Source organism: Centruroides vittatus, unplaced genomic scaffold, assembly GCF_030686945.1.
Source record: "Centruroides vittatus isolate TY-2023 unplaced genomic scaffold, ASM3068694v2 contig_12, whole genome shotgun sequence".
In the NCBI taxonomy this organism is placed as follows: Eukaryota; Metazoa; Arthropoda; class Arachnida; order Scorpiones; family Buthidae; genus Centruroides; species Centruroides vittatus.
In genome coordinates, this window is record NW_027120767.1 from 464,489 (window position 1) to 486,580 (window position 22,092).

The window sequence follows — 22,092 nt, forward strand, 5'->3', positions numbered from 1 at the left end:
AAACTTTAATACAATTAAAATTGTCAAATAAATTGTCCCTTTATCGATGCTTAGGCCTTAATAGCAAGAGGGAAAGGGAATAATTTATATTTTGTGTTTACAATCAGAAATAAATATGGTAAGTGTGATTATAAACAGTTACAATGTCCAATATTCTATTTTGCTGAAGTATGCACGTGTGAAATTAGTGGATAATAGAGAAAAATTTCTTTCAAATTAATCTTAGGAAAGTGTTTTATTTTTCTGAAAAATTTAAAGATCACGTGCCCTTCTGAAATACCTTCTTATCACGTGACAGTGCCACACAATTATACAATTATTTATTCATTGTTCTGAATGATTTTTTGTTTATTTACATTTTAAAAATACATACAAGCACACACATAAACATAAACACTTATGTGTGTGCACACGCACACACACACACACATACATACATACCTATATATATATATATATATGGTGTTACAGACCACAAATCAAATACACTGTATTGAATGATGATATTTTCAACTTTGGTACTGGCCGGAAATGGACTATTTGGGCTGAAATTCAAATTATTTGGCTGATTTTAATTGTTGTTCACACAAAATGCTCAAACTGAGCACTTGTGCTTTTTCATCTGTAATCAGATGATAGATATGTCTATTTGTGATAAACACAGTACTGCTACACAGACCTTTAATGTGTAGTACAATTTTAATTCTTGAATGTTTTCTGCTGTGTTAAACAAGTTGAAACATTTTTAGAACATCTAAAATTTAAACATGCGTGTCAAATTTCTACATAGATTCTATGTAAAAAATGGTAATTATACAGTTTAAGGGAATATGAGTTAGATAACTTGTTACAAGAGATGTTCCAGCTTTTGTTCTTCTTTTTAAATTGAAATTGGTTTCTTTCTGTCCAGAAGAAGGTTGTTTAAGATGGCTGAAAACGATTGAGAATTAAAATTTTACTGCATTTTAAAGGTCTGTGTAGTAGTAGTACTGTGGTTTATTACAAGTGGTTTTCAGAGAAGTGCTTTTGTGTTATAAAGAGATTGAAACAAAACTTCATTTCTGATTCCATTAGCCAAACGTGAGAAATCATTTTGTTAGTGAGGAATCTAATTAGAATAACACTCATGTTACTATCTTTCGGCTACAGCAAATGTACCTTGACACTCGCCAAAAATTATCAGCTATCATATACTTATTCATTTGAACAAGACATGGCTACATAGATTACTATGACACATTTGATAGGTGTGTAATTGAAAATGAAAATGTAAATACAAGCATAAAGTTTACATTTGTTGACACTGAATATTTAGCCAAGTGAAAAATAGTTCAATGAAATAGCTTCTAATATGGCTTTGCTAAGAAAAGTTTATCACTCTTTCCAGATCATTTTATGGTCAATAGATCCATTTTCAGAAAAAAATTGTCTTATTTTTGAGTTTAATCTGAATTTAAATTAACAAATTCCATGTTCCATTTAAAAAATTGACTTTACAACCGGAGAGCCTATTTCCATCCACTTAATATCAATTTGAAAATATCATTTAATAGATTGTATCTGATTAACTTATAAAAATTTTTAGGATATTTGATTAAATTCACTTCCCTTTATTTTAAAAAGAGTGTATGGGAATCTTTGACATCCTATAAATTAAAAAGTTATCACTTTTTATCACTTTATATTTGAAAATATATGTAAAATTTGAGTCATTTTCAAATTAGCATAAAGTTAAATAAAAGCAAAGATTCTTTTTTTTTCTAAAAAAGTTATTAAGAAGAAATATTACTGTATAAAAGAACATTCTTACAATTTGCAATGATTATATCATATAATTATTTAATATATATAAAATATTATATATATTTAGATAAATGACATATCGTTAGGGTTACCAAATAACCTGATGCGAAAAGAAGACAATTCCTGTAGGAAAAAGTCAAAAAGGAGGAGGCATAGGAGGACAATTTTGTAAAAAAAATAAAAAGATTTTTTATTGAACCTTTACAAATATGAATGCTTTTCAAAAGTATTCTTGAAACACGAGCTTAATTGTTCACATTTTAAGGTTGCTGCATGAAATCATATTTTTCTGGTGTGCTGACTCTGCTAAGCAGTTATTTGTTTTTTCTTCAGATTTCGTTATAAAATTCTAAACAATTACGATTGTTAAAGTTGAATTTCACCATAACCAGACTTTTTACTGTTTCAGTTGCCATTCTGTTTCGTTCATTTGTCCACTGAGATTCCACCAGACTTAATACTTTTTCAGTGGTGGCATTGTGTGCAGGAATTGAAAACATATTGGCAAATTTTAAGCAATTCAGAATGTTATTCCGGATTGTCTGTTGCTTGAAAAACAAGCCATTTTTCACTTACTGATTTTTCATTTAAATTAGAATTTGTCTTTACATAATTTTTCAAAGAACTATACTGATTTACATACTTTGAATCGCCAACTGCAATATTCCTTTCATTTAGATATTCAATACTTTCCATATCATCCTCCCAGACGGATTTTTCTAAGTGACATCCAATTAAAAACTTTGAATTGCAAAAATTGAACAGTCCAATGATTTAAGTATTCAAGTCCAGTCTGATACATAATCAAGCAATGTCTTTTTATATTTTGGCATTCTTTCTCCAATTCTGCATTTTTCTTCAGAATTTTACTCACTGTCAATGGGAGAAAATTTGTTTCTAACCTAACTTTCAAAATATTGTTTCTATAAACACAATTAGATTTTCTCTCCATTTTTAAAAAACTTTGGTGAAAACTGTGGGCTAATGAATGTACAAACATTAGATATGCTTCATTTAATGGGTTTTCAAAGAATGATTTAAGCACAACTAGAGGCTTCTCAATAGATAAGAAATAACTTTTTAGTGGCTCATACATTTCTAATATTTGTGCAATTACTTGATATAAGGATAACCAATGGGTCTTGGAATGACTAAGAATTTGCTTATATTCAACTTCAACTAAAGAACAAAATTCTTTTAATTACCATTAATAAAATCAGTAGTAAATAGCCAGGATGATAATTACATCAAAATTTTACAAGAAAATTCTAAAAACAATTTTTCTGGAATTTTCTTGTAAATCTTAAATATAAACATTTAATTTTGTGTACACTGATCCAATGGTTGCCAAAGTGGGGTTTGCATATCCCAGGGGTATTCAAAGTGATACTTGGGTTAAGCCAAGTTTCCCTTCAAAATACTGTATGTGTGTCCTGTTTGCAGTCTGTCTAAACTTACAGTCATCCTCCTGAAGAAGTAGGCTCACGATCACTTGTGATCATACACAGAAAAAATTCAAATTGTGGGTAGTGGGAAATTTAGCAGGAATTATGTATTTATAGTGAAAATTTTGCAACTTTTTCTCAGTAATTTATTCTATAAATATAGATTTTATATGTACATTTTTCTAATTTATTTGAAAAGTTTTATTGCAGACAAGTGAGATTCATTTAGACTCGACATTCCTTCCAATTCCTTGTCCTAACATGTATTCGAGTACCCAAAAACAATAGATTTTTAAACATGTAATACCAGGTATGCAGCACTAGTCAAAACACAATGTTTTTATTTTGTGTTACTTAATCAAAATGATTTATATTATGTTATATTATACAGGGTACAACTTATAATTATTTTTGTCATAGGGGTATGCCATCAAAAAAGTTTGGAGATCAAATTACACTAACCTATACAGCAATGTTTTTCAATCACAGTATCGCTTAAAGAGGCGTCATGCAATTTTAAAATCATGTTGCATAAATAGTATAAGTATTGTACAAGTATAAATGGAATATTGTTCTCAAATAAACATTTACGTAGTCATTAAAATTGTATTATTGCAAATGTATATTATTTCATAATATACGTAAGCCTTTAATTTTTCCAGCAAAGTGTGTTTTGAATGCTTCCATATTTTGTGTGTCACATGACCAAATAGGTTGGAAAATACTGCTATGTAGTAATCCTGTGTTTCTAGCTTTTTAAATTTTGTTTTATACTTCTATAATGGCAACAACCTTAATTTTGAGAGTAGGGATGAGATTTATAAAAGAAACAAATTGAAAATGCTATTAATGGAAAAGATATCTGTGGATTCATGTGGCATGAGAGCATGAATGTTGGTGTCAATTTCATTTAATATCTCAGGATGAATTAAAGATGAAGACATGAAATTTGGCATGGTAACTTGATTATGAGGGACATTGACGATGATAAAGATGGAAGAGGTAGGGAAATAGTGGGCGATCTCAAGAGAGATTGGACTTAACGAAGATTACTCGTTATTAGCATTTATGATTTTTTTACAAAACCCATCACCTCTCTCAAAATTAAGGTTTTTGTCACCTTATAATAATTAATAATATAAAAACATTGTTTTCACAACAAAATCTCATAAAAGATGGCATGAGACACATAACATACGCAACTCATTGTAGGAATTTCTTTGGCTTTTCTGGGTTGAAATTGTCAAAATTGGCTAAAATCTTGGAAGGTCAAAGTTGATACAATTCCAATATACCATGTTATATACATAAGAAGCCGGGAAAGTAAGATGGAAGATTGGTTTCAGTTGCCTACAAACCAATAAAAATGAAAGGTTAAACCAATTAATACAAGGGTTCCTAATCTTTTTCATGTATTGTCCCCTTTTAGAAAAGTATTTTTTCTGTTGACCCATTTAATGTTATATACTATACATATATATATGTGTGTATATATATCATACAATACTATATTATATATAATATAACCTCTTATATAATTTTTAAAAAACATTTATTTAAGAGCAGGAAAAATGTATTTTAAATATTTGCAAAGTTTTAGCCATTTCCGCAATCTCTCATCAATCCCTAAAGGGTCAAGAAACCCGGAGTTAATATAATAGAATGTATTTAACAAAATATTTCAATTTTAGAATTAATAAATCACAAAAGGGACAATTGTAAATTATTTATCAGCAGTTCATAATAAATTTAAATTTGATTTTGTACTTGACTTTTTCAACAAAACACCAAAACACTTTGGGTTTTCAACATCAAACAGCATAAGAAAGCTGCGCAGCAGTGGCCGAATGGATAAAATGGAATAAGCAGCTTTTTGCCTGCTGTTTGTCATTGCCAGACGATCAACAACCCAGAACTCACCACGTGGAGGTGGCTGCTTCAGAGTTCCACCAAGAGTTGGGAAGAATCCTACTCCACAAGTGACCAACGTCACTTGTTGAGTCGAGTTCTTTCTAAACTCGCACAATGAAAATATTTATAATTACCCCTGAACTCAGCTATTTGAAACTCACTGTATTATTACTATCTAAACTAAGAAATGCAATATTACAACAACTAGTAATAAAGAAAGACGGAAATCTATAAATACACCTGGTTGTAATAAAATGCAGGTTAGGGCCATAAAATTTAGTTCAATCTCATACCAAACCTCATTAACCAAAAATAATAATTAAAAAAATACTCAACCTGCGCGCGATTTAATAAAGCAGGACACAGAAAGCCCTCTCCATCTCCAGTCAGCCTCTTCACTCGAGCAAGCCTTAAAGAAACAAAACACACAGAGTCCTCTAAGCCTCACTGTATTTTGTCTTCATCTGAGCAGGCCTTAAAGATGCAGGACACAGGGAGCCTTCTCCGCCTTTCTTCGGTGTTTCCTGTCTTCGTCCGACCAGGCCTTGAGGATGCAGGACACAGGGAGCCTTCTCTGCCTTTCTTCAGTATCTCCCACATCTTTAATATTGATTTATTACAAATGTTTTTCAATATTAGATAAAGAAAAGTTAATTTTTTAATTCAAAATTTTTTAGTGTGATTAATATTAAAGTACAAAGTTCTGCATGTATATATACAATTTTACTTTCAGTTCATTCTTCTTTGACTATGGATTACTGTTTGGTGTTTGTCAAATAGAAAAAAATATAATACTTCTGTTTAACGAATAAAAGATTTTTATTTCTTAGTGGAAAGATGTTGTTTTGTATTGAGCACAATAAATAATAACAAATTCCAGTCATAGATGGCAGTACTCTTCCAATAACAATTTCACAACATATTTTATTGAAAACAAGCAGATTTAATAATAATTATACATCAACTAAAAACTAAGTCAAAACTTTACTGAAAAGATCGGTATGATAATGTAGCAAAAACTTAATAGATTCACTTTTTAAAAATAAAATATTTTTCTTGTAATACTTTAAGGAAGATAGAATTTTTTTATAGGCAAATATGAATTTATTGGAGATGAAAAACAAAAAATTATTGATATGAGTTTTGATGATATTGTTCATACAGTAATCAGTTACATAATCTCATCTCCAATATTCACATCTATCATTCATTATTTTCTGTTTCATCTAATTAGAAAAACAAATGTGTATGGCTTATAAAGGATTTTATTCTTTTTTAAAAAAGTTTGATCAGTAAATTTTATCAGGATGATTTATGCCCTTTTTTTTTCCTGTTCTTTTCATATTGTTAACAAACATTTAATAGGGAACGAACTAGGCTTTCAAATGTATATTTTGAAATCACAAAATAACATTCAGGTTTTAAGAAAAATGCAGTTGGAAAAGACTTAATGTTAATGATTTCCCCCTCATGTGATTTAATCTTATATTTTAAATCTTAGACTTTTAGTCTATTAAAAAAAATAGAGTCTACAAAACAAATGTCACGTGTTTACTTCGATTTGGTTCTATAATCAAGTGGTGGCAGTATACATTGGTATTGTATATACAGTATATGTAATATATATATATATATAAAGTGGTGCGCTACATAAATAATTCTATATTTATGTATGTTTGTTTGTATATAAAATTATTTCAAAATGTTTTAATCAAATCTTTTCTTGTGTAGCTAATATATTAATCTTTGTTCTATATTTGCTATATAAACCGTGGAATATATACTTGCAAAGAGCCTTTCAGATTAATAAATACTTTTTTTTTTTTTTTTTTGCAATTAATCACTGCTCATTTGTGTTGTGATGCAATGCCAACTTGCCTTAATATCATAAAAATATAATATGAATAGTAATTACTTCATTTAATATTGCTGATATAAGTGGATAGTATTAATGGTAAAACAAATATATTTATTAATTTGTGTGGCAACTTCTTTGCAAGTAGACATTCTTTGACATATATATCAATAAATAATGTTTTTGGATCTGTAACAAAGTTACAGTGTGATATTTATTGAAGCTATTTTATTTTATGGTTTGGAATAACTTTCTAACCAGAAAAATAAGCAGTTTAATTAGAAAAATTTAGAAGTTAAAAATTATACCGCAATTGTTATATTTAACCTATATTTTGACATTATAGTCTAAATCAGGGCTTCTTAAACTATGGGTCGCGACCCCATTTGGGGTCGCTTAGCGAAATCTTGGGGTCACAAGATTTTAATGCAAAATATTGAAAATAATTTGTGAGAGTTCAAAAATGGCATGCTTTGTGTCTAGGTTTCGTGAGTTGCACTTTGTGTCACTTCTGGTGCAGCGAGACAACGATTCAGCAACACTGATTGTAGTGTGAACTAGTGTAGTGTTGTTGCTTTTCAGTGTATTCATTTGTCTCTGTTCCATTGTAACACAAGAGTGAACTGTAGTAGTACACCATTATTGTTTTTGCAAATTTGTATACATCTTCAAAAATACAAATTTATATACAAATCAATATACTCAATATCAAATCAATACAAATCTATATACAAATTTGTACAAAATGTATATTGCAAAATATACATCTTTATTTTATATTTTTTTGGGGGGTTGCGAAAAAAATTACAATCATAAATGGGGTCATGAATAAAAAAAGTTTAAGAAGCCCTGGTCTAAATATATAGCAGTTGAATGACAGATAACTCCAAAAAACTAAAAATATCACAATGAAAATATTTAGTTAAATTATCTTGTAATACTTTATGTATGTACTGTACAGCTATGACCATCCAATATAAACAGAACAGGAAATATGACAGACAAGCAAATGTGCTAGATTTGGAAATCAAATCAAATAAAAATTTTTATTTACAGTGTTGGCTTACTTAAATAAAATGTACACTCATACATAATTATTATTATACAATGAAATAGTATCATACAGAAAAGTAGTTTGAGTATAAGATATCAATTTATTGTTTTAAAAATCAGGAAATTGATATTTACTTCTCACTTTAACTTATCTATTTTGTTGCAATGTCCTATGAACATTTCATACAAATGTGCAGAAATATATATTCCATTGAATAAAATAGAATGTTAGATGACTAAATTTAAAAGGCCAAACTGATAAGTTCAGGATATCAAAATTATTCTTTATTCATTAACATTTTTGATACTACGAAAATTTAAAATTGATTATTCAGTTAAATTAATGAAATTAAATTTGCATTTCCTGTTGTTCATTTATTTTTATTGCAAGCAATTGGTTTTAGGACAGTCAAAAACATTACTGAATAAAGAATAATTTTGGTTTCTTGAACTTAGCAGTATGAATGATTCTTTTAAAATTACAATGTGTTGCCAAGTTTCACACATATTCAGACTGAGTGATACTTTGAGACATTTTTCTTATCAGAATTCTCTACCTTCTATTAAAATAGAAGAAATTAAAAAGTAACACCTTTAAATTTTTTATATACAGAGGTTGACTTCATTGAAGTGCTTTTGAAATGAATGAATATATAAAATCATCATCAATTAAAACAAGAATGTACAAGAAAAATGGATCACGTTCATCTGTTAATCGAATAATAAGCTCCTTTCTCAGTGCGGGAGTATTCACAATAGCATTTTCTACCATAATAAACAGTTGAATTTTTCTGCATAAAATGAAGTATGTTTAATAGTCTCTACTACTCTTCATAGGAATCATACTGGTTTGAGCACTTGTCCCAACATGTGACGAGATTAAACATTCTAAACCAGCAGAATGCCATTTCTTGCAAATAATGCCAATTTCAAACAGCTGCTATGATAGCATCACCCAATTTGAACCTCTTCCCATCCAGGCATTTTCCTTAGGAGACCAAGCAATGATGCTTTCAAAAACTTAGTACTCTTCTTGGTGATGTCATTCCAAATGATCCAAACACGCGATAGTCTTGAAGTCAGTTGCCTGGGCATCCAATGAGCATTGATTTTTCTGTACCCAAGCTTTCCATGCATAATGTACAGATGTAGAAAATGATAAAACTAGGTAGAAGTTCAAATACTACTACTATATGGAGCTGTTATGAAAACTGTAAAGTTGTATTGAGTAATTATGATATAATATATGATAGGATATAATCACCGATATTCTGGAAAAAGAAATCATCCAAGTTTAAGATAAGAAAAGAACTCAGTGGACAAACTCGGTATATTGACTTTCATTTAGAACTAAATTTTGTTTGTTTTATCAGTGTTATTAATTATGAATGTACCGAATAAATACTTCCAAAGTAAAGATGTAACTCTTGGTCAAACAAGTGAAGTAATAATGGACACTATTGCTAATTTTGAGAACAAAGTGATTCATCAGATCTCTGCAGTAAAGCATAAAATTTCTCTCAAATCTGTACAAATCTAAAAAAATTAAATAAGTAATAAAATAATGATAATAAACTAACAGAAAAAACATGAATGTTTTTCTTACAGTCAACTGTCAATAAAGATAATTTGGTGGAGCTTCCATCAGGATAATGCTTTTCGATTATTGAAAAATAAATGTTTATTGACAGACAATATTATTAGTAACTTAAAAATAGATTTGAATATTGACACTTTCATAATTGAGGCTGAAGTAGTGATGATCAAGAATATTTTGAAAAATGAGCATGAATTCAGTTTTGGAGAAACTGAAAGTAGAGGTCAAGGAAACTTCACTCTCAGTTTCCATAAGCTGTGGCACTCCATAAAAATTTTCTGGTAACACTATTGGATGTAGATATATTTAATTTTATTCTATACTTCTTTTGTTGTGATTATCAAACTTAAAAATGTGTGTAATAGTCCTTATTTTGGTTATGTTTACATTAATAACTAAATAATTAAACTTATTTAGTTTGTTGTTAAATTTTTGTTCTGTTTGCACTAGCTACACATTTATAAGTATAAAAAAAATAAAATAAATTACATAATATTTGTTCATTATAATTTGATTTAGTACAAAACTTAATTTTTATGTATGATTTCATTTTGAAAATTTCTTTTAATTTTTATGTATGATTTCATTTTGAAAATTTAATGGCGAAAATTAATATTTGATTTAAATTCTGTAGGCTCGTTTCTTTAGAGAACAGGATATTGATGGTAAGTTCAAAAAATCAAATATTTATATATTTTTACATACATACTAATTCTATAAATGTGAAATAAAATTGAATCTATGTTACCGTATCTTCCGGCGTATAAGATGATCCCCGACTTTTGAGAAGATTTTCCTGGGTTAAAAAGTCGTCTTATACATTGGAAAATACGGTAGATTTCTTGAATTATACTTTTTTTCAATATTAACTAAAATGCATTAAAATATTAACGCCAATATTAATATATTACATTATTTGTCATAGTGTTTAATTTAATATAAATAATATATGTATGCAAGTTTAAAAAATATATATTATTCTGAGTTAAATCATGCAAAATTATTGGCAGATTCAGAAGTGAATAAATGAAGCAATTGTTCTGTAAACTTCTATAAGTAAATAAATGTCTACGAAATATCTTTCATAGTTACATTATATATAAGTTTTTCAACTGTTATATTGTAAATAAACTCCAGGAACAAAATAAAATTACTAATGCGTGTGGTTGCCTTAGAAATACAAGACTTCATTACTAGAAATAAATTTTTTATAAACACATTTATAAGGTTAATTAATAATAGGAAATATTTTTAGTAAATAGATTCACTTTCAACGTTGAAAATAATGCCTTTATTTTAGTAAAATCGAAGCAACATTTTTTCAAAATTAAAAGCATTAATTTATAGTTTTTAAAGTAATTTTAATTTAACTTCAGAATATTATAAGTTTAAAGAATTTTAAATATTAAAAAACATTTGTTGTAATTAAGCAGCCATTGTAATTAAGCTTATTGTATATGTATATCAACTCAGCAAGTTTTGCAAAATCTTGTAACTTTTTCCAGTTATAAAATAGCTTAAAAGTATATATTTTTATGTTTCTTTTTTATTTGTAAAACATTTCATTTTTATATTTTAGAAAAATATTTAATAAAACTAAACATAGGTATTTAAAATATTATCATCAGTTATAATCACCAGTATACTGTTTTAAATAACGAAATGAAAGGTGCCAGATCAATTATTGTACTATAACTTTGCTAACATAAGCCTACATTTAGGTTGATAGTTAATTGGGCTCTATCGTTTGATTATTATTATGAGTTTGGTTTTCTATATATTGCCACTGTTTTTATTTTTTATTATGAATAAAGGTCCTAGCTTGAATAAGCATGTAAAAAGTCTCCCAAATTAATTTAAATATTTTATATAACATATGATTTACTATTATATTGGTACCATACCATTTATACCATAGTGTAGCCATTTTCAAATCAATCCTTTTCATTTCATAGAAATCGAGGAAAACGTGATTTTCAGTCTTTAATTTTCTTTCATTTTACAAACATTTAAAAAGATTTTTTAAAATAGGTATATTTATGTATACATTATCATGTTACACCTAAAAAACTTTATTTTAGATTTTTTGGCACAAAATCCAAATTAAAAAATTATAGTAATAATAAAATTTTGAATACATTTTTCTCATTGAAAATATGGCAATACTGTCTCCATTTTTTTTTTTTCCTGTAAATGTGTTTCCAAGAGATTAAAAATCTAACAATAATATATGTTTTTTAAGTGGATGTAATTAAGATAATTAAAGGCCAGTTTTTTAATAATCAAAATTTTATTTTGTTGCCAAATTGTATTAAAAATTATTGCAAAAATTTCATTGTGGCTTTCAATTGAACTATTTCAGTCAAAAACTTGTCCATATATATAACTTTCTCACAATTCGATAACAGATTTACTGTTTTGGGATAGTTGTTCTTGGAGAGCATTTACTTTTCATTTCAGATGGATCAATCTTTGTCATGTGATAGAGATTGCTTCTGTCACATGTTACTGAAAGTATACATACTGAAAGGATTGAGTCATATTTACTCTGAATGAAATTGCGCACAAAATGGGAGAGTGCATGTTGTGCATTCTTGCCATACAATCTTGCAAAATTGTCTCTTAATACTTATTTTTTCATCTCAGTTTATCAGATATTTTAATAATGATGTTTTTATTTACCATTTATACTTTTCATTTTGACAGTTAAGAATATTTGCTCTCAACTATAAGCTTGACTTTAACCATGGAGGTCGCAATCTTTAATCTATTTTATTCAATCCAAACGATCCTACCCTCCACTCAGATTAGTCTGACCATGATCCAGTTGATCCTAGATGGCATTTGTATACATGGATAGAGATTGATCAGATCTCTATAGTTCATTTGTATACACAATTTGAACAATCAGAGTAATCATGAATCAGTTTGACTCCAAACATATATGCACTCTTGTTCTAATTCAAGAATTGCTGCAGCAACACTATTAGAATTTCCAGTACACAAATTTGAACAAAGCCAACCAAAGCTTGAATGACGTCTCAGCATTAAGAATTTCTCGTGAAAATCATTATTCTACGGAATTCTATATGGTTTTTCCAAGTCAAACCAGTAAATACTCAAATGCATCTGTTCAAAAGTGTAAAATTGCTTACTTATTGTTTATTGTATTTTTGCTGCATACTAAGATATACTATACGTAACGTGACCAGACGTCCCGTTTTGAACGGGACTGTCCCTTTTTAGAGTTACGAGTCCCGGTGTCTCCGAAATGAACTCTGGGACGCAAAATTGTCTCGTTTTCTGAAACCGCGCGAAAATTTGAGTAGTCGATCTGGCCGGACGGCCGTCGCGCTGGCGGCCGAAGGCGATCGGTGTGCGAGAGCAAACCGCGTCGTCGGTTGACGCGACAATAGCCGAGAGTGGCGAAGACGTCATCGCTCGCACTTTGTTGACTAATTGTTTGGCAGATTTTTCGTTCGCCCACTTCTTGATATTTGTTTTGTTGTTGTTTGATGCTCGTGTACCTAGTAAATAACTTAAACTTCTTTTGTTTTGGAATCATAAGTTAAAATGCCGAAACGCAAGTGTACGTTCAATGTTAACTTACAAGCAAAATATCCGTTTATCAAGCAAATAAATACTCCCTCAGTTGTCAGATGTGAAAAGTGTCGTACAGAATTTAGCGTTTCCCATGGTGGTGCCAGTGATATTGAACAGCATTTAAAGTCTGAAAAACATAAAAATGCCGATCGTACCGCCGCTTCGAGTTCTTCGATGTTAACCTTTTTCAAGAAATCGGACGCACCAACTTTAAAGGATTTGGATATCGCCGCGGCAGAAGGCGTCTGGGCTTATCACACGATACAAGAAAACCACAGTTTTCGCTCTAATGATTGTGCGTCGAAATTAATTTAATCATGTTTTGATCCCAAATTTTCATGCGCGCGTACGAAATCAGAAACTATTGTAGTAAATGTTTTGACGCCTACAGCAATGAAAGAATTAAATGATGATCTTGATAAGTCCAATTGTATTACAATACTAAACGACGCTTCAAACCACGGTAACAAGAAAATATACCCCATTCTAGTGCGCTTTTTTCAACCTTACGTAGGTGTGCAAGTGAAAATTTTAGATCTCCAAGACCAACCAGGTGAGACTTCTGACATCATTGTCGATTATTTAAACCAAGTGTTGACAGATAATAATTTGACAGCAAAAAGTCGTGGCATTTTGCGGAGACAATGCCAACGTCAATTTCGGAGGTGCGGCTAGGCGAGGAACTAACAATGTGTTAACGAAATTGCAATCATCACTGAAAAAGCCATTGATAGGTATTGGATGTGGAGCCCATGTAATTCACAATGCAATAAAATCTGCTGCAGACAGGCTACCCTTAGATTACGAAAGCATTATTGTGAAGATATATTCATTTTTTTATGTTTATACGATTCGAGTTGAAGCTCTAAAGGAGTTTTGTGCCGAAACTGAAACGGAATATCAACAAATGCTCGGCTATAGCAAAACTAGATGGCTTGCTCTTATGCCTGCCTTGGAAAGGGTTTTAAAAATGTATCAGCCATTAAAAAACTACTTTTTGAGTATTGAAAAATGTCCCCTGTTACTAAAAAACTTTTTTGAAGATCCCACATCCGAATTGTGGCTTTATTTTTTACACGTTTTTCAGCAAGTTTTCATCAAGCTGTATTGAAACTGGATGGTCAGACTGTATCGGCAATTGAAGCTGCAAAAGAAATCAATCAACTAAAAGACAATTTGACTCAGAAACAGACCAATCAGTTTCTTCCATTTATGGTCCGTCAATTAATAGTGAAATCGAAAGATAATGTTACTGACATAGATGAAGAGTTTGTGAAAAGGGCGGCTACAGAATTTTATCAAACAAGCCGTGAATATCTGGAGCAGTGGACTTCCTTTCTTACCAAAGAAATGGAGATATTTTATTGGGCAGATTTAAAAAAGGTCCCCGCATGGGAAGAGGTTCAAAAATCTCTGGATGTATTAATTGAAAAGGAATATATTGACTGTAATAAAGATGCAGAAGTTTTTGACGAATTTTCGTTAATTTGTAACTACATTACATCGCAGAAAGTAACCGAATGGAATAATCTAAATGTTTCCACGGAAACTCGTTGGGTGGAAGTATTCAAACACTTTCAAGCCAACAATCTTCAGCATGAAAACTTTTCTATTTTAATTGAATATATTTTATGTTTGCCTGCTACAAATGCTCCAGTAGAAAGAGTATTTTCTATGATGAACAAATTGTGGCCATCTGAGAAGACCCAGTTACAAATTTCAGTTCTAAAGGCGATGTTGATAATTAAGGTGAATATTAAAAAAACGTGCCAAGAGTTTCATTCTTACTTAAAATCATCACCAGCTATATTAAAGCAAATTTGTTCCTCTGATAAATATAAATATAACTAAACGTTTCGGGTATATATATTTTTTAATTCGTAACTTTTAAGCTAACTGACTTTTTCTGAATATAATAACTTTAAAAAAGTGTTTTTTTATTGACTACCTGTTAATTAACCTAAATAAACCAATGTCCCGTTTTGAGTCAAAAAATAAATGGTTACGTTAACTATACGCAAAATATTTTTTCAGTTTATTGACATCTGTTACATTGGTGTTTGAATGTATTTGCAAATTGTTAACTCTCTTTCAAATAATCTTTTCCTAACCAAAAGGCTGGGACAGTAACAAATTCCTGGAAGTATAAAACATTCTCTTTGTAAGGGACTAGCGTCAAATGGGACAATAATAATTTTAGTGAGTAATCCACAAATTTGTGAATTGAAATAATTCTAGAAAATGACATTTCTAGATATTCATTATGTGGTTTATGAAAATCTCTTTTTTTTTAAGAGAGACAATGGATTGATGAAGAATCTGAAGTAATAGCATTACTACGTAATTTTTTTAATTAGAATAAGAAGAATAAGTATACCAAATACAGTAAAGCTATTATTGAATCTTGAGAAAGATATTTCTTTCCCTCAAAAAATAAGCAAATTTTTTTATATGAGTGAGTTTTTGATTGAAATACAAAACAATTCTACAATAATTTTTAATGCAGTTTGGAAGCAAAATAAAACTTTCATTATTACAAAAACTAGCTTTTAATTTTTTTTTAACTATTATCCACACTTTAATAAATTTGACAATCTATACATTTTTCATCTCCCAGAAACATATTTACAGAAAAAAAAAATGGAGACAGTATAGCCATATTTTCAATGGGAAAAATGTATTTAAAGTTTTATTTAAAAAATTCAGTTTGGTTTGTGGGCACTTTTGCATGCATATCTGACTAGACCTTTTCTTTTTGCTCCTGCCGAGAGATTCATTTTATCTATCAATTTTGCATTTTTCCATGTATTGATATATCCTTTTATTAAGTGCATAATCAAGTAGAGATATTTTTATCATTATTTTGAAGGTTTCTTATTATATTCTTTAATTTGTTTTCACAGTAAATGGGTGGTAGCTTCTATATAATAATTGCCTATAAATAAATTGGCTGTGCAGGTCTCGTACACTTGCACAATACATGTATTTGCTAACACTTCTCCCACACCGGGTTGTATAAACAGAAAAAAATTTAAATACCTTCTAAAACCGATAACCGGTGCGAACTATCTCGGTATAACTATCCGGGTTGTATAAACGTACTCGATCGTTTAAATTACGGAACACGTTCCATTTATTTATGCTGTTCGATTATCAAATCCAGAATTGGCCTGAGGAAGAGCCCAGGAGGGGCAATGAAAACGTTCGCCATTTAGAAAAATAGTTTGCACCGGTTATCGGTTTTAGAAGGTATTTAAATTTTTACATGTATTTGCGTCTTGTTCATCATTAACTTGTTTACTTAATTTTCTTGTCTTGTCTTTATGTAGTACTTATTTAATTATTTTTTTACCAATACTGAAACAGTTTAGATTCTTGTGGCAAAAAATAATTTGTTCCACCTGTACTGTAATTTTAGTCAGTCTTATATAAACCTAGAGTTTACAATATATTTGATCTCTTCCTCTATCTGATATTGCTGAAGTATGCTAGATTTTAACTAACATTTTTTAAATTTATTTATTCTTCATCATTATCTGATAAATGATTTATACATAATATTTCCATGTATTTTTCACTGTTTATTTATTATTTTTTTTACTGTGCTGCAAAATTTTTCAGATATGTAATATTCTAAAGACTAACTTTTAAGTTAAATTAAGAAAGTGTTTTAATTTTACAGTATAGATATTAAGATAAGAAGTCTGCACATATCTGAACACAGCAATGTACAGTACAAATAACATCTTTCAATTTATTGTATACTTTTAAAAATCAAGTAAGCCTTAATAGTTTAGATTAGTTCAGAAATATGAAAAGTAGATGTAATTTTGTAAAATATATATAAAATTTTCTGTTATTAACAGAATTTTTATGTATATTATTCACTACTTACTTGTTAGAAGACAAAATGCTTTATATAAATATATAAAGAAGAAAGTTAGTTAGTTTGTTGGGCTGCAATTTAAAAAATTGTAGACCTATAAATTCCCACTGTCGTTTGTCTATTTGTCTTTTCCTTAATCTCAAGAACGTAGTTAGATAGGTGAAAGATGAGACCTGATATGGAAATCTTAGGGGCAGGAAGCACTGATTAACTATATACAAACTTTTGGTGCAAACCAGAAGTCACGTTATTTGAATTCAGAAATTTCCACCGAAAGGTGTTAGATAGATGACCAACATGACTGTATTGTTAAAGGAAAAATATGATGTACAGGGGCAAGCCACTACTAATTTGAGGTGGAGAGCATATGTTTTAAATTAAATAAATTAAAAATATGATGAGCCTGTCATTGTGATGATGTCACAATAAATAATTGATTGTTCTTTGTACATTTCAGCACAGTTTGAGCAAACACAATGAAACTTTCCAGGGACCATCCTTTCATCCAGGAGAATGTCAATAACTACTTTTGGTCTAATTAACTTCAATCTCTGTCCACTACAGACATCCCCTTTCTATCAGACCAGTAGGATGATGGCATTCAAATAGGAAAATTACTTAATACAAAGTTACAGCAAGCTCAAGATATATTTTTTAGGGGTTTTCAAGGCTTTTGAGTTTAATTTGATCCCTTTTTTGTGAAATTTGATAGGTTGGCCAATTATCATTTCACATTCAGCTGTGAAAGGTACTGTATAGTAATTAACATTAGAAAAACTTGAATATTGTAAATTACCATATTTTCCAGCATATAAGACGACTTTTTAACCCAGGAAAATCTTCTCAAAAGTCGGGGGTCATCTTATACGCCAGAAAATACGGTATCATCCGTACAGGCAAAAGTCAATGACTATTTTTTTATTGAAAAACATTAATTCTTGTTTACCCTGATCAGTGAAATTGCACCACTCTATACCATTCAAGTATTGTGACAAACATGACAACAATAGGCTAAAATAACCAAATTCTTCATATGGTTTTCATTTAATTGTTTATATTGTTACTTTTTGTCTGGGTGGCATTTGACATATCTGTTAGTTTTCTATATTGTTAACTGTTTAAACTTTGGATGTTACATGAACATGTATGTAGATTTAATATATATATATATTTAAACTGATTTTGCTGAGAAAAATAAATATTAGCTGAAATATTGTTTTTGAAACTTTATTTTCCTATAAAATGCAAAAAAAAAAAAAAATGCATTTTTACCTGCAATTATATTGGATTATCTTCATTTGAGATAAAACAATTGAGACATTTGATACAGATGTAAGATAAAATGTAATTTCTTTTAAATGGGGTTATGAAGCGACATTTCAGTTTATAGTAATAAAAATGAATACTTTATTTTTATTTATGTAATGAAGATTATATAAATAGATTTTAAAATAGAAATAATTTGTAAATAAATATATTCTATTTTAAAAATACTGTATCTAGATCTATACCGATATGTCAGAATCTTCAATACTTAAAAAGGAAAATCTACAAATAAAAAGAAAATGATTAATATATTTCCAGTTTAAATTTACATATTTATTTTGTATCAGTTATAAATTAAATATTATTAATAGATAATGATGGTATGTTGTTAAATTTTATGTAAGAATAGGATTTGAATTTTAAGCCCGTAAGTTCTATTTGCAAGCAAAACATGTGAAGCTGTATTTCTACTTTTTGGTCTATGGCCCTGATAATTTTACAGTTGCTACAACAAAAATAACAGCTTTCTAAACCAATTCAATGCTCATTAAACTACTAAGGTCTGATGATTGAATGATAAATTCATTTAATTAAAAAGATATTTTCTGGCTTCTTGAGAACTTAAATATTTCTTCAGCTAAACAGTTTTCATCTAGGATACAGTAATCTTTTATTAAATTTAAAGTATAAAATTTCATAGTAAATTTATGCATATCAAATATTAATAATATATAAAGTCAGTTTTATGTAAAAATATTAAATTTTAAAGATTATCTTCAAGTTAAAAATTCTATTGTTATCTTGTATATTTATTTGCTTAGATATTCTAAAAATGGAGAGAATATTCTCGAAATATTTCATGTTTAAATTAACTTCTGACTTCTTAAAAAAATTGTTTTGTCTGTTTTAGTCCATTAAATATTTAAACAAAATCTCTAAGGTAAATACTTAAACAAAATATTAGGATTATCTTCTATTAAATGAATTGTGTAATTATTACATAAGAAGAGGTCAATTTTTAAATTAAAAAGGGCAAGTTTCATAAGGTTTTAGATAATTTATATTAATTTATACTTTGAGAAAATTATTATTATAATTAATGATTCATAAAATGTCACTCAGTAGAACAGTTACTATTGGTCAGCACCATTTTTATAAGATATTATCTAATGCATTCTAATTAAATAAATGTCAAAAATAAAATTCTAGTTATTTCATTATGCATGAATATAACTTAATTAAAAATAATCACGCTTTTGATAATTTGTGTAATTAAATATTTTTATAATCTGTTGAATTACTTTTATTTTAAAAATTTTCGAGTAATTAAATGATTTTTTTTTTTCCTTAGAATTTCGGGATTGTTTTTACCTGAATGCGCACAGCGGGCAAATACGAAGCCTCGACGAATTAACTATAATAATGAGATCTGTTGGAATGAGTCCCACAATTACGGAACTGAAAAAATACTTTAAAGAAAAAAGTAAATCTTTTCATTACTTAAATAATAATAGAAATCCATTTCAATCACATTTTCTATTTTAAATTATAAACAGTAAAATATATAAATATGTTTTAGATGGAAAAATATCTTTTGCTGACTTTTTGGAAATTATATGCATGTACATAGTCAGAAAGAAAACACCCCACATGAAATTTTAATGGCTTTTAGAGCCAGTGATAAAGGAAGAACCGGTCAAGTTCTAGCCAGAGATTTACGTCGTATTCTTATCAACTGGGGTGAAAAACTTAGTCCAAGAGAAGGTAAACTTTTATATTAAAGTTGGTATTCTGTTACATAAAAGAAATTGTCACAGTTTTTAATGGTTCAACAAAATTATTTAATACCTTATTTATTTTTTAGTCGATCATATTCTTCGAGAAGCAAACGTAACTCCTAACGGATACGTAAAGTACGAAGATTTTATTCGTGTCGTATCCGCTCCGGTTCCAGATTATTATTGAATGAATATTATAGAATTTAGTTATACAGCTGTACCTCTTACGGTGAATGGTTTTTTTTTCAATATTTTTATATTAAATCAAAGATTTTATAAATTATAAAAAGTTAATTTAAAATAACAAATGTGTGATAGATTAAAAAAAATCATTCCATTGTTAGTTTTTAATAAAAAAAAGTATTTTTTTATATTTTAAATATACAAATAAAGTATTTAATTTGAAAATGTTTTGAAAATTATTTCAAAATTAAAATTAGCATTGAACAATGAAAGATTTTACATGACAAATGATGTAGAAGAACAATAATTTAATCTATTTATTCTTAAAATAGTTTTCATTGAATATTTATATAAAATATAACTTTTTATAATTTATATAAGTATTCAATTGAGTAGCTTTTAAAATAGGAAATAAAAACGATTGTGATTAGCAAATCGCCAAATGATACTTGAACAGTCAAGCATTAAATTAATGGACACAAGGTCATTGGAGTGTTTCTCTACATTAACAATTGTTCAATTAAACTTATCAAATGAAAGCAATCTAGTGAAATTTTTGAAAGTAATTCATTTAGTGATTTTTTTTTTTAATAGTAATTCTTTACATGACTTAAAAAGTAAGCCTCCAGATTTTTTGTTTTAACATGAATGAATCTTTAAATGATAGAATAATTGCAAAAATTTGCATTATTTTGTAATATAAAATGCAATAAAAATGTCATTATCAATTTTCTTAAATTACAGATGGATTTCTTAAAAATTAATAATGAAATCTGATTAAACTGTATAACTTGAAAAATAATTTGTAAAAATTAAGTGGGACCGATAACAAAATTCGCTTAAGAAGTTTAAATTTGTCGCAAATTTATGTTTGTGTCTGACAAATTTAATTTAAATCATTAATAACTGTAATAAATTTTATCTTTTCTTTCTAATTGTTGAAGTTTTTCTAATTTGTACAGATATAACAACGGCTAAAAGCTTTAATAAAAAAAATATAAGAAGAGATAACATAATCTTTTTGCTGTGGGGTAAATATGGAAGCAATCTTCATGGTTTCTTTCAGAATTGAAATTATTATTTTCCAATGATAATTGATTTGGAAATTGTTATTTATTACAAATATCTCAGCTATTTCAAATTTTCTTATAATGATTATTAAGAAACATATTTACATCTTTTGTTTTCTTACTTATATTCTCTCTTTTTTAAACATCTACATTTAAAAAATACAGAGTACATTTTAGTAATGATGACAAAGTATATATTTAATTGTTCCAAATATTTTCTTTAGTCTAAAACAAAATTTAAAGAGTATTAGAATGTACACTTTTCTATAATATAATTTGTCATCAGGTGTTTTAAATAACATCAGATATTTGATAATATATGCAATCATTTGCATATTTTGATATCAGTATTAAAATTTATCTGACGTTTCTAATAGATATTCTGTAGTTAAAGTAATGTGAAGCAAATTTTAAATTTTTTCATTTGCACAATGGACAGTAATGTTTTCTGATAAAAAAATTAAATAAATAAAACATTGCTGTGAAGACAGATAGTCGAAAACTAAATTATTTGTATATTCATTTGTGTATGGCATCACAATTTGTGGGTGATCTGCCAAGGGAGGATGCCTCCCTTGAGAACTTCCTTTGAGAAATTGGCCGCTATTTAGGTGTTACAAACATGAAGAAAACTTGGAAAAC

General features: G+C 28.4%; 1 protein-coding gene across 1 annotated transcript; it reads left to right on the forward strand.

Moving 5' to 3' along the window:
- Window positions 1-8: 8 nt before the first annotated feature.
- Window positions 9-21,074, forward strand: LOC136983389 (calmodulin-like protein 4). The gene is given in 6 exon segments (XM_067280106.1): window positions 9-118; window positions 10,299-10,329; window positions 19,771-19,902; window positions 19,999-20,033; window positions 20,036-20,183; window positions 20,284-21,074. Coding segments are annotated over 6 exon segments (450 nt in total). The 5' UTR covers window positions 9-115; the 3' UTR covers window positions 20,385-21,074.
- The last annotated feature ends 1,018 nt before the right edge of the window (window positions 21,075-22,092 follow it).